Consider the following 12,155-nt stretch of genomic DNA (forward strand, 5'->3'; position numbering starts at 1 on the left):
AGAGAGTAAAGTTGATACATAATAATGACGAGGGGGAGAGATGCATATCACTGATTCTGCTAATAAGCTACACAAATAAGGAGAGGACTAAAACACTGCAGTCGTCCAGTGATCACATCGGGGGACTTGGCCGGGGCTCGGCTTCTTCTTTTCCTCACCTGACGAGACTTGGGTCCAAAATGTTAAAAGTAATTATTTCTCCCACCCCCGGAACAGGGCCATCAATATTTAAAATGTGTGCTTTGAGAGAGGAATTATTTGACATTCATATATTGAGGAGGGAGAAATAAGGAGGTTCAAGGTGTGTAGAAGAAACAGAACCCTTCCTCTGTCTGTGTGTGTGTGTGTGTGTGTGTGTGTGTGTGTGTGTGTGTGTGTGTGTGTGTGTGTGTGTGTGTATATATATACACATGGGTTGGTCCCCAGTTCCCCCCTCCACATGGCATCTCTTTTTGTGTTACCTTGACTTTGGCATCCGCGGAGTCTCTCTCCTCTCCGTGTCTCCTCTCCTGCCTCTGTGCCTGCTCCAGGTCGCCTCGCAGGGCAGAGCAGCAGGACTCTAATGCCTCCTTCTCCTCTCCGTGCCTCCTCTCCTGCCTCTGTGCCTGCTCCAGGTCGCCTCGCAGGGCAGAGCAGCAGGACTCTAATGCCTCCTTCTCCTCCTCCAGGGCCTCTTCTCTCCTCCCCCTCTCCTCCTTCACATCCTGAACAAAGAAGAGGGGGGGCAGGAGTCACAGGGCCAGATAAACAACACCGACGGATGAAGAGAGGGAGAGAAGGAGAGAGAGGGAAAGAGAGAGGAGAAAAAAAAGTAGCATGGGGTTTTGAGGAGGATGAGATGGGATGAATATGTAGAATGTAAAGTCAGTGCTATTCTGTGCTTGGTTGGGGCCTCCGCTGCGCAGCTCCACTGTGGCCCCCCCATGTGGCTCTCACGCATGTCTGATTGACAAGGTCACCTGTGCTGTGAGGCTGTGAGGGCCGGGGCTAACTGTGAGGCAGGTAACAGGGGCCACGCAGATTCTCCCTTTAATGACAGGCCTCCTAATGAGAACACACTTCACTACAACATCCATTACATCTGATCCCAGCCTCCTTTGATGGTTCCCCCGCTCTCGGAGTTGGATTTGATGTTTTATTTTATCAGCGAGACCCCGCAATGCAAAGACGCATCCGCGGACCTCGAGTTCACTCCTTTATTAATGAATCATAGCCAGGGTCCCATCAGGGCCGTAATTAGGGATAAGCCACATCATCACACGAACGCCTTACTTTCACTCCCTCCATGGTCGATCATTAAGTATTTATCTATAGGCAAGTTATCGACTTCTCTCTCCCTCGCTATCTCTGGCTTTTCGGCATTCTCCGTCTGCTCAAACCTCTCAGTTTGGAGACATGTCAGAGAGAGAGAGATGAACCGATGAGCGAGTGAGAGAGAGAGAGAGAGAGAGAGAGAGAGAGATCTGGCCTGCTCCAGAGCGAGGAAAAACACATAGTCCGTGTTTCTTTTCCTCCCCTGCCTCTCTAAGTGATTTTGAGGCCTCAGGCTACAGTATAGCCCTGGGGGAAACGTCCTGTTTGGTGTCACAGTGAAGACTAGTGGTTGCCTACAAGGAGCCAGAGCGCAGAGGCTTCAAAGCTCAAAGCGGAGGCAGGCAGGCGGGTGCCACTGGAAATTTGTTCCAAACCTTAAGTTCTTGACTCTTATTCCCCAGTTTGCGGCGCAGAGCTGCCAGCTCCTTCTTCACTAGGCCTCTGTCCTCGTCCACAGCCATCTTCCTCTGGACCAGGTTGGTGATCTCCTGCTGCTGCCCTGTCACTCTCTGGTTCAGCCAACGGAGAGAGTGGGGGAGAGAGAGAGAGAGGATTATAGATGGAAAGAGAGAAAAAGAGAGAGATAGAGAAAAAGAGATAGATGGAGAGAGAGAGATGTGGAAAGAGAGATAGATGGAAATACAGAGAGAGAGAGATGACGTTAGTCATCAACAGCAATCTTGGGCAACGGGAGGGAATAAACTATTTATGGATTTTGGAAGGAAGTAGGCATTACAGTAACTACAGGGGTCCCATTTTGGATCAATCAGAGGCTCCAATTGACAGAGAGGGTGACATTTAGTATGAGCTCCTGTTATCAAATGGCCACTAGCGAGGAAGACACAGTTGGATCTCATGCGAGGTCTAATCTACTTCACATCTAACCACTCTATCCTACTCATCTTCTGTGTCAGTTGGGTTCAGATCTGGCAGATACTGACAAGGCCTGTGACCGGGCCAGAACCTTCCTTCTAGCCCCTGATCTCACAACAGGTGCTGAAGGAGACCTTCACAAGCCCTCGCTTTCATAATACTGGCCTCAGTAAACCTCCGTACACATGAGCCAACTCATGTACTGTAGGCCTCACACTACTGTATGTGCTAACCTCACCACTTACAATGTTACACAATGAGCCACTTATATAGAATAAGAGCACTCTAATACTGTCTAATAGGTGTAGGCCTGTATAGAATAATGAACTACTACTCTGTACATTTACAATACAGTTAGCATGATAGCCTAATCAAAACGATATTTCTCATCTTTATTAACAAACTAGAACAAAGGAATCAAAACGATGAAAAATGGTTCCATAATTTTAATGATCCATCTTCTGTTCCTGCCGCCTAGTCATCTGGCAGGCCTATAGCTGGGCGACTGTAGGAGGAGAGAGAGGAGGCTGCCCTTTTAACACTGCATCAGCTGGGCTCTGGCATGGCAGTAATCCACTGCAGGCTGCGGGTAGCTCGAAAATAACACCATGCTCTGGGATGCAATTAATTGCCATGTTGGGGGAATCGCTCAAATCTTTTCCAAGATGGTGGATTTACTAGACGCCTTCATCTCCTCGTTCGCCATGCAAAAACGGGCTTTAATAGAGATTTATACGGGCGAAGTAGAAATAAATTCAAGCGTTGATAATGAGGTGGGCGAGAACAATTTCAACTCCAGTAGTGTTCGATTGGTAAGAAAAAGGTTTAGGGGAAGTTAAGAGGTCGAGGACAGAGAGATTAGCATTAAAAATTCCCAGTGCAGTTAAAAATGAAAGCTAATTATGTTACAAAAATGGAAGGGAGTGGAGACGAAAGAGAGCGGAGAAAGACAAAGAGGGAGAGAGAGAGAGAGGTAGTGAGAGAAAGAAAAAATAAGTAGAAAGAGAGAAGAGAGGTAGAGAGGAGAGGAGAGAGAAGGAGAAAGAGAGAGAGAGGAAAGAGGTAAAGAGAGAGGAGAGGAGAGAGAGAGAGAGAGAGGAGAGGTAAAGAGAGGAAAGGGGGGAGAGAGAGAGAGAGGGAGGGGGGGTAAAGAGAGGAAAGGGGAGAGAGAGAGAGACAGAGAGAGATAGAGAGAGAGAGTGGGGGGGTGGGTAAAGAGAGGAAAGGGGAGAGAGAGAGAGAGAGAGAGAGAGAGAGAGAGAGGGAGAGAGAGAGAGGGAGGGAGGGGGGGGGTAAAGAGAGGAAAGGGGAGAGAGAGAGAGAGAGAGAGAGACAGAGAGAGAGAGAGAGAGAGGGAGGGGGGGTAAAGAGAGACAAGGGGGGAGAGAGAGAGAGAGAGAGAGAGAGAGAGAGGGGGGTAGCGAGAGGAGGAAAAAAGAAGGAAAGGAAAGACGATAGTGAAAGTTGGGAGTGGAGACATTGAGAGGGATAGCGTGAGGTCCTGTGTGGACTCAGCAGACCATCACATCTCCAGAACAGTAAGGGGGGAAAAACCAATTAATCACCATTTGGGTTCCTTTGGCCCAAATCTGGACGAGATGATGAATGTCAGTGGTCTGTGTGACACTGCACACAATCCTGACTATTAATGAGCTTCGCAAATAGGCCAGAACTTCACCAACCAGAATTTCTACTGCTCTTATAAAGAACTTTGGGGTGGAGTGCTGCTACTTTCAAGGTATAGTTTAGAAGTGAAGGGGCATGGAAATTAACCAGTTATTAAACTTATCTCCATGGTTACTTACTTAATAATACAATGTATTCGTAATATTCTAAACAGTTTGTTGTTTCTGCAGGCACACAAGATGATGTTGTTTTGCAGTGAGTGGGAACATACTGTCAGGTCTATTAAGACTTGAGCGGTGTCCAGTGGTCATCAAAGGTAGCCTGGTGGTTAAGACTTGGGCCAGGAACCGAAAGGTTGCTGGTTCAAATCCCTAGGTGAAAAATCTGCAGATGTGCCCTTGAGCAAGGCACTTAAACCCAAATATCCCTGTAAGTCGCTTTGGATGAGATCTGCTAAATGACAGAAAAAAATGATTTAAAATGTAGATGGCGTGGCAGAATGAATGAACCTGCCTGCGTCCTTCCTTCATTCTCCCTCACAGTGACAGTGTTTGACCGATAACATGTTTGAAATCTGTGCCAGCACTCTTTTTCTCAGAACAAACAGAGCAGTGGTGAGGAAATAATGTGTAACCTCTATTGTGCTCCACAGCTCTGGCTAATTGTACATAGCTAAACCAGTGTTAAGATGAGTGAGGAGGGCGGGATAAACACACTGTTAAAGAGCTGCTGATGATAGCATTTAGCGCCCGTCTCTCTGGGAGCGGATGGGATGAAGTTAGCGTAGCATTAGCCAGCTGACAGAGAAGGTTGCTAATGTAATGACAGAAACTGACAGATGCTGATGTTAAGGGACGGTGATTAAGGGTAAATTACAGTGCGTCGCCGTAATCATTATCTGTCCTAGCAGCCCATAGAACACACTTACTGAGCCACTGTTATAGGTGGGCATGGAGTTAGCACCTGCACTAGTGATAGGGCTTGCCTCAGACAAACCCGAGGCTTATGGGTCTTTTATATAACAGGACTGACTGACTGTAGGTTAGACTGGACTTGCACTCTCACTCAGACAGACATTCTATTTCAATGCATCCCTTCATATCAAATGGAAGAGAAATTCCTATGGGAGATTTCTCTGTTCAGACATCAGGATACGACGCAGACATGGTTCACTCACTATGCATTCCACATGTCATAACAACAATACCTGGTCCAGCTCCTGGATCTTGTAGTCTTTGGCCTGCAGGATCTCCAGCACCTTGCGGTCCTTGGCTTCAGCTTTCCATTTCTCTCTGTTGGGGACACAGAGAAACATAGAAATATAATGTTAATCTATGTCATTCTAGTTCTATGCAGAGTCATACAATCTGTCATTCTATTTCTACGGAGAGAGAGAGCGGCAGAGCGGTGAAGTGACTGCGAGGCCCAGAGCTGAAGCATCGTTAGCAGCTCGTCTCCAACGACTCTCTGGTCCTGCTAATGATGATGGGTTTCATTTGGAGGCATAAGGGTGATGTGGTGGTGACAGACCCACTGACAGGATCTAGCATATGGCAAACGACAGAAAACAAGCTCATCTGAGGGGAAATGATAACTTCATTTGTATAATCAACAGGAAAACCCATTCAGTGCACAGGTTTACAGAGTATTGAATGTTATCAGAGAAGTGAATATGCCAAGTGCATGTAGTCTGTCACCCCTATAATAGCATATTATTTTAATGTCTAGTACATTGAATGACAGTTTCAAAACAAAACACAGAAACACTCAATATCAAGCAAATATCTGTGCACTCAGGCAACCAAATTACAACAAAGAGGGCCTTAAAGAAAAGCAGGTCACAGGAAAAGAAGATAAACCCAAAGTTGTGTGTTCAAACACTCAGCGGGCTCCCTGGGCGCAGGCAGGCAGGCAGACAGACACCAGAAGTATGTCAATCAGCACCCCAGTGTCATTTCACTGTTCTCCAGATAAGGTAATTACCAGGACCACATCAAACCTGGAATCCTATTCAGCACACACACACACACACACACAGCAAACTTTTTCCCTCGCTCTCTCTCCGCCCCATTGGGCCATGCAGCGGCAGCCTCCTCCAGCAGCATATCTTTCATTCTGGCTCGCTGAGGCCTCTTTTCTCCTGTTCACTGTTTGGGGAGCGGAGACAAAAGAATAACGATTGGGGCCAGTTTGTTTCAACAGCTTCTTGAGATCACCAGGGAACCCCCCCCCCCCCCCCCCCCCCCCCTCCCCTCCAACCAACCCCCACCTCTCCCCATTCCTCCACCCCAATCCAGGCTCCTCTCCCCCACATGCCATGGCTGGCTCCCCCCCCCCCCCCCCCCGGAGGGACATTGAAAAGAATGCCTGGTCTCCTCGGAGTCAAGCGCTACCTTGTATCCTTTGCCGTGTTAACCGTGTCCTGAGCAGCCATCCAATCGCTACAAGACCAGCTGGAATCCCCCACAGGCCCGGCGCTTGACTGGAGTCGGCGCAATTATCATGTCAATATACCCGCCGTGTGCAGCGCGGTGCCAGTGTGCTGATAGACTACACACACACACTCTCTGGGTGCATGTTACCTAGGCCCCTGTGGACCAACATGCTTTGTTGGGTTTCCCTAGCCGGAGCTGTGGGGGATGGGGAAACTGCCTGAGACACAGACAGAGAGAGGATCCTGAACCTGGCACACATGTTTTCCCCCTGAAACCAACCGTCTGAGGCTCCTGCCAACTGACACGCTTTATTCTGTGTCTGATGCTCCTAAAGGCAGGGGAATGTAGAATACAGGCCTACTAGACCTACTACATGAAAAGGACTCCACATCTAGGTCTACTACAGTACATTGAAATGCTTGTTATGAACAGAAATGAACAGTCTTTATTAAGAAATGAAATCATGCACCACGATTCTTTCGAATCTTCATTCTGTTTACGAGGAGCTTGGTGTGGCTTTACGAAAAACAACATTTTGACACAGCATTTTAAATCAAACAACTTTCCAACAGAAGTTTTGAAAAGAACAGACATGCCTGAACTCACACTACTACCGTGTATGACTGCAGTAGTTGAAATACCTGAACCCCTGTTCTTTCCAACCAGTTCCCATGCTGATGTATTCTGTGAGGCTTAGCCACCCCTCGCAAAAGGTCATCTTCAATCTAACGTTTTATCCCAATAAAAAAAACGAAGCACTTGGCAGTGAACGTTTTCCCAGTTTTAGAATGGGAGCCGAGCGAGACTGTTTTCATTAACGTGGGTGGTTTCCATGGCTGAGCAGCTAGACTGGAGATAAGAGGGCTTTAAGGAGCATCTGCACTATTCAGCCGTAAACCCACCAGAATGTCCAAGGTGTCTCGCACACACAACCTTGGGATAACTTTCAGCAGACGTACTTCCCTACCTACCTCTGTTGCCCTTTGGAGATGGGATTTCTGGGAGATCTTAAAGGCCCTGAACATTTCTTCACAGGTTGTAGTATGGAGATGAGTTACATGCCATGCTTCCAGAGATAGAACGTATGGGTGAGAGGGAGCCGTGACATTTCGGAGCAGTTTCAATTACTAACTCACCGTTCGACCACTAGGCTGACGGCCTGGGTCAGGTCCGGATTGGCTACTTGGAGGCGTTTCCATAGGGACCACACAAACTCCTTGTCAGCCTGTGAGAAGAACAAACAATTTCACGGTTATGAATGATTATACTCAAATCGTATTATTATTATTATGACTAAATCAAATCATTATTCTAAAAATGTGGCATGTGGTAGTCTTAATGAACCTCACAGACACATAACACAGAAATACTGAAATTCATTTCCTATTTTTCGACATCCTTTTCTGAAATAATAACACTATTTCTCACATCTTAAAATGTAATTAGTGAGAGGCGATGTTATAGCAATTCTAAATGAAATACAAATAATTCAATGAGATGCTTGAAGACATTAGCATATATGGGGGGGGGCAACCCAATCAATAATTAAAATAGCCTGTACAAAATCAAACTTTAGATGAGGGGTGCCTTCTCTAATCATGGTGCTGTCTTTACAGAGAGATTACATTACTGGAGTGTGACCTTCGGCTCAAGGGGAGGCTACATTGACACTTGTCATTATGCACAATTCATGACTGGGGAGTTAGAGATCAAACCAAAACAGCAGTTAAAGCAGCATATCCCTTATTAATAAAGTGCATCTGATTCTGGACCGTTTTCTCTGCAGCTCTGAAGTAACTAGCGGAGGAGAAGCACTAAACTGATGACAGAGAGAGTCCTGGAAGGCGCAGAGACACCTGAGAGCCTCCGCCCGTGACACATTTCACATTCAAATTGACTCGCCGCCCCCAAAAAACGGCGTTCCATTTTTTAAATTTGTTTTTAAGCTACATTACATTTAATGAGAAACATCTAAAAACTACATTTTCGGCACACTAAAAGATAGAATTATGCCAAATCGACTTAATATAAAATCATCTGTTAAATTATTTTCACATCATCACAAGATGAAAAGTCATCACTCCCACTGGAATCTACTGGTCTCCAATTAGCACATGAATTTTAAAACCCCATTCAAAAGTGTCTAATCAATTATTTACTAAATGGCGGAGGCAGACCTTGGTAGACCATGGGCTGAACATACAAAGTGGAGAGAGCAGAGTCGATCCTTATTGGATGAATAGAGATCTCACCAATCCTGGTCCTGCACTGCCGTTAATGACAAATTAAGAAATGGGGGCCTGACATCAAATAGGTGGTCTCGCTTCTCCTGGCCTATGGCTGCCATTAACCCTTACATACTGACAGTCAGACTCCTCGCCAGGACCCTCACCACCCATATCAAGGGCTTCTCCGCAGTATTAGAGATGTATCGAATGTGTTTTTGATGATCACTGAATTATTAATTGTAATTGCAGACCTTGAAAGACCATGGGCTAAACATACTAAGTGGGCCTGGAATGCAGCCACATATTAATAAAATTAGCATGGTCAAGTAGGAACATTTTCTGGCCGACAGACGGGCGACTTTGTAGTTAATGGTGGTCCTGAGAACGCTGTGCCAGAGAATTTACACATTAATGGCATTTCAAATGCCACGATTTGAATGGTACACGGTACAACTAACACTGTCTAACAGTCACTAAGAGACAGACAGAATCATTGATGCTCTCTCTCTCCCCAGACCACCGAGGAGAAGTGATTCATGTCAATTCAATAGATGAGAAATACAGTAACTGGTTGATGTAATGGAGGTCGTGAGTGACTTCGGTCTGGATCAGGTCTGACAGACAGGCCATACAAACTCAGTTGGTAGAGCATGATGCTTACAACGCCAGGGTTCTGGGTTCGAGTCCCACAGGGGACCAGTATGAAAATGTATGCACTCACTACTGTAAGTCGCTCTGGATAAAAGTGTCTTGTACAATCTACAAATGCTGGTCAGTGCTTTATACTGTACCTTGAAACGAGTAATACTCCCTTCAATACATTTTGGGATCATTGGACAGGAAAAGGCACCACGCTCACTCACAATTCATTGTTTTGCTTGTTTTATTAAACAAGTTTAATAGATTGATGTTTCAGCCTTCAATGGCCTTCTTCAGAATCTCAGAACACATCAAGAAACAATACATTAACTACCGTAAACAAGCAATGATCTATGCTGGACTCAAAAGGCAGAGTCTCGTATAGTGTAGAGTGAAATATTTGTCCATATATTTGCCCATATACACACACTCACAGAGGAGAGCTTCTCCAAGATGTGCGTGTGAATATGCAAAGTGAGACACTGATTCCAGGTAAATCCACCGTTTATGTTTTTAGGCACCACCTGGTGGCGAGCCTGTAACGACAAGACAGCATCTCTCCATCACAGCATCAGAGAGAGAGAGAGAGAGACTGACTGAGACTCGTTCAGGAGGATGCAACGTTATAGTATGTTCTAGACGGGAATATAATGTGTAGATCAAATGTGTTTGTGATTAATTGGGAGTTCAGTTCTACAAATCAGTTTCTATCTGCAATGTACTAAATGCAGAAAATCACAGATTAGCCTATGACCCAAATATGAAATGGTCATAGCCTATGGTGCAGGGAATGTGCAGTAGCAAGGAAAAGGGCAAAAAGCTCAACTTCATGTAAATCTATCATTGCTATTGTGGTTACAGAGCTAGATGTATTACCTAAGTTGGTGCTGTATGGCTCAGTTGGTAGAGCATGGCGCTTGCACCGCCAGGGTTGTGGGTTCGATTCCCCGGGCCCCCCATATGTAAAAATAATGTATGCAGACATGACTAAGTCAAAGCGTCTTCTAAATATCATATAAGTTGCATCTATCAATATTTTCCTATGTTTATTAGGATCTTGCCGTGAGTATTTGTAAGCACTTAGAAAGTGTTCACTTGTGACATAGCTAACGCAGGTTGAGATGTTGTGTATACACTGATTTATTTTAAACACAGAAAATGTTGGCAACAACATAGCTAGATTCAGCTGTTGACAACATAAACAATACCATCCAACACAGTCACCTGGCATTGCACTAACTCCTCAGACAAACTCCTCACTTCTTCCTTCAGCAGCATGATGCGACTGCTGTCTCTAGTAGCCATCATAGAGCTGGTAAAGAGAAAAATAAAGAAAATGATGGAGGCAGTACACATTTTCTCATCAATATACAGTAAGCTTCAACGTTACAGTAGAAAGCTAGCTAGAGACAACACTATATAGATAGATATACATTAGATTAGACTGTATAGTAATATCGAGCCCGTAGTGATCAATGTTGTTGCTGCACTATTGATTTGGGAATAACGTTAGAGCTCTAGTGACAGAGACAAGTCAACAGGTGTTACTAATTGTCCTCAAGACTAGTGCCATTCAGCTAGGTGGTCGTCTAATATTACATTAGCTAGCTCGCAAAGTTAGCTAGCTACATATGGTCCTGTACCGGGAGGACATTTTCGTATGTAGCCTAGCTTCACTTCAACAAAGGACAAAAGGGAGAAGTAACTTTGAAGAGACCATAGAGACTAGCTGCTTTGCCAATTAGCTAGCTAGCTAACGTTAGCTAGCCTATAACTGAAGGTGAGCCCAGCGGTGAAGCACGACCGTGCACTGCAACAGGTGTTCTACTCTGTTTAGTTAGCCAGTCGGCGGTAAGTAAACAAACATTACCTTGGGTGTTGACAACTTTCTCGGTCGGAGAGAGTAGCTAACGTTACAAAGCAAAGTAGAAAGAGCTAACGTTAGCAGCTGGCTAAGTTGAACGATAACGTTACATGTCAAAAGTCCATGCATTGAACAGCATCATTGTAGACAGCAAGCATACGTATCCTGAAGGACAACTGTATATTTATCCGTGCATATAGGGTATGTATTGCTGTCTACAACATTTTGCGAGACGAAATGTACACTTTCTGAGTGAATCACACTGTTGTCAATAGCTACCGAGACGCCTTTTCCATTTCAAACAAGCGCGCTGTTTTCCGTTTTTTACTTCCCCATACGTCAGCGTACTTCCCAAACGTCAGTTTTTACGACACGCCAACGTATTAGGAAGTAACTGAAAGCAGCGCTCTAATTGTTTGAAATGTCAAAGCCTGTTGTAAAATACCTAGTAGGAGATAACTTATTCATATTTTGATTAATATGTTCTTTAGTAAAGTCAATCACACTGTAATTGGTGTGTTAAGGGGAAATGCATGCATACAGCCACAGACCCCACTATCAGTGTAGCCTACTGCATTTGCCTACTCTTGGTCTTCTCCTTTTTACAGTTAATTACTTACCACTTGTCCTACTTTTTAGTTTGATAATTGTTTATCATTTGCAGTTAGTATGAATGTTTAAAATTCTTGGTATGGGAAAAATATGCTGTTTTGCTGGACATGCAGCAACATATGGATGGACACATGCTTGCATGCACTGTAATGAGTGGCCAGGCATGAAAGATGAGAAGAGATACTACAATGAAGAAATATGAGGACTGGCAAATCTGTTGTTCATTCACACAAATGTTGGTTCATCTGCTCTCTGTTTGTCTGGTCCTTCTGCCTGCCCGGCTGAGAAAAAGAAAAGACAAGAGAAAGAAAAAAATAAATCAATTGACTTAGCACGATTAGGCTGTTCCTTGACCCACAAGCAGTGCCTCTCATTAGGATCCTCATTTGTGGAGCGGTTTCAGAGGCAGTAGACTGGCGCGTAATGCGCAACATCTGCCCTGTTAGACTTGCACAGACGGACACATGGCATTTATACTGTATGAATCAGATTTTCTCTCCTCTTGCCTGCCTCCCAACAAAGCTCCTTGTTTAATGGAGATGGTGACCAATCATCCATTTAGGA

General features: G+C 45.0%; 1 protein-coding gene across 2 annotated transcripts in view; it reads right to left on the bottom strand.

Moving 5' to 3' along the window:
• The window catches only part of LOC110534558 (centlein), a 132,466-nt gene extending 121,150 nt beyond the window's left edge, over positions 1 to 11,316 (bottom strand). The window contains exons 1-7 of one of the 2 annotated variants that reach the window (XM_090187762.1): positions 11,259 to 11,316; positions 10,986 to 11,022; positions 10,340 to 10,427; positions 7,385 to 7,473; positions 5,021 to 5,105; positions 1,689 to 1,823; positions 462 to 704 (exon numbers count right to left, since the gene is read on the bottom strand). In XM_090187762.1, coding sequence (XP_090043888.1) covers positions 462 to 704; positions 1,689 to 1,823; positions 5,021 to 5,105; positions 7,385 to 7,473; positions 10,340 to 10,423 — 636 coding nt within the window. In that variant the 5' untranslated portion in view covers positions 10,424 to 10,427; positions 10,986 to 11,022; positions 11,259 to 11,316. Of the gene's footprint in view, positions 1 to 461; positions 705 to 1,688; positions 1,824 to 5,020; positions 5,106 to 7,384; positions 7,474 to 10,339; positions 10,428 to 10,985; positions 11,127 to 11,258 lie in introns of those variants that run through there. The other variant, XR_016483924.1, reaches the window with a different exon arrangement.
• Between the last annotated feature and the right edge of the window lie 839 nt (positions 11,317 to 12,155).

The sequence above is a fragment of the Oncorhynchus mykiss genome, chromosome 10 (assembly GCF_057628025.1).
Source record: "Oncorhynchus mykiss isolate SJ-2025 chromosome 10, ASM5762802v1, whole genome shotgun sequence".
Classification (NCBI taxonomy): domain Eukaryota; kingdom Metazoa; phylum Chordata; class Actinopteri; order Salmoniformes; family Salmonidae; genus Oncorhynchus; species Oncorhynchus mykiss.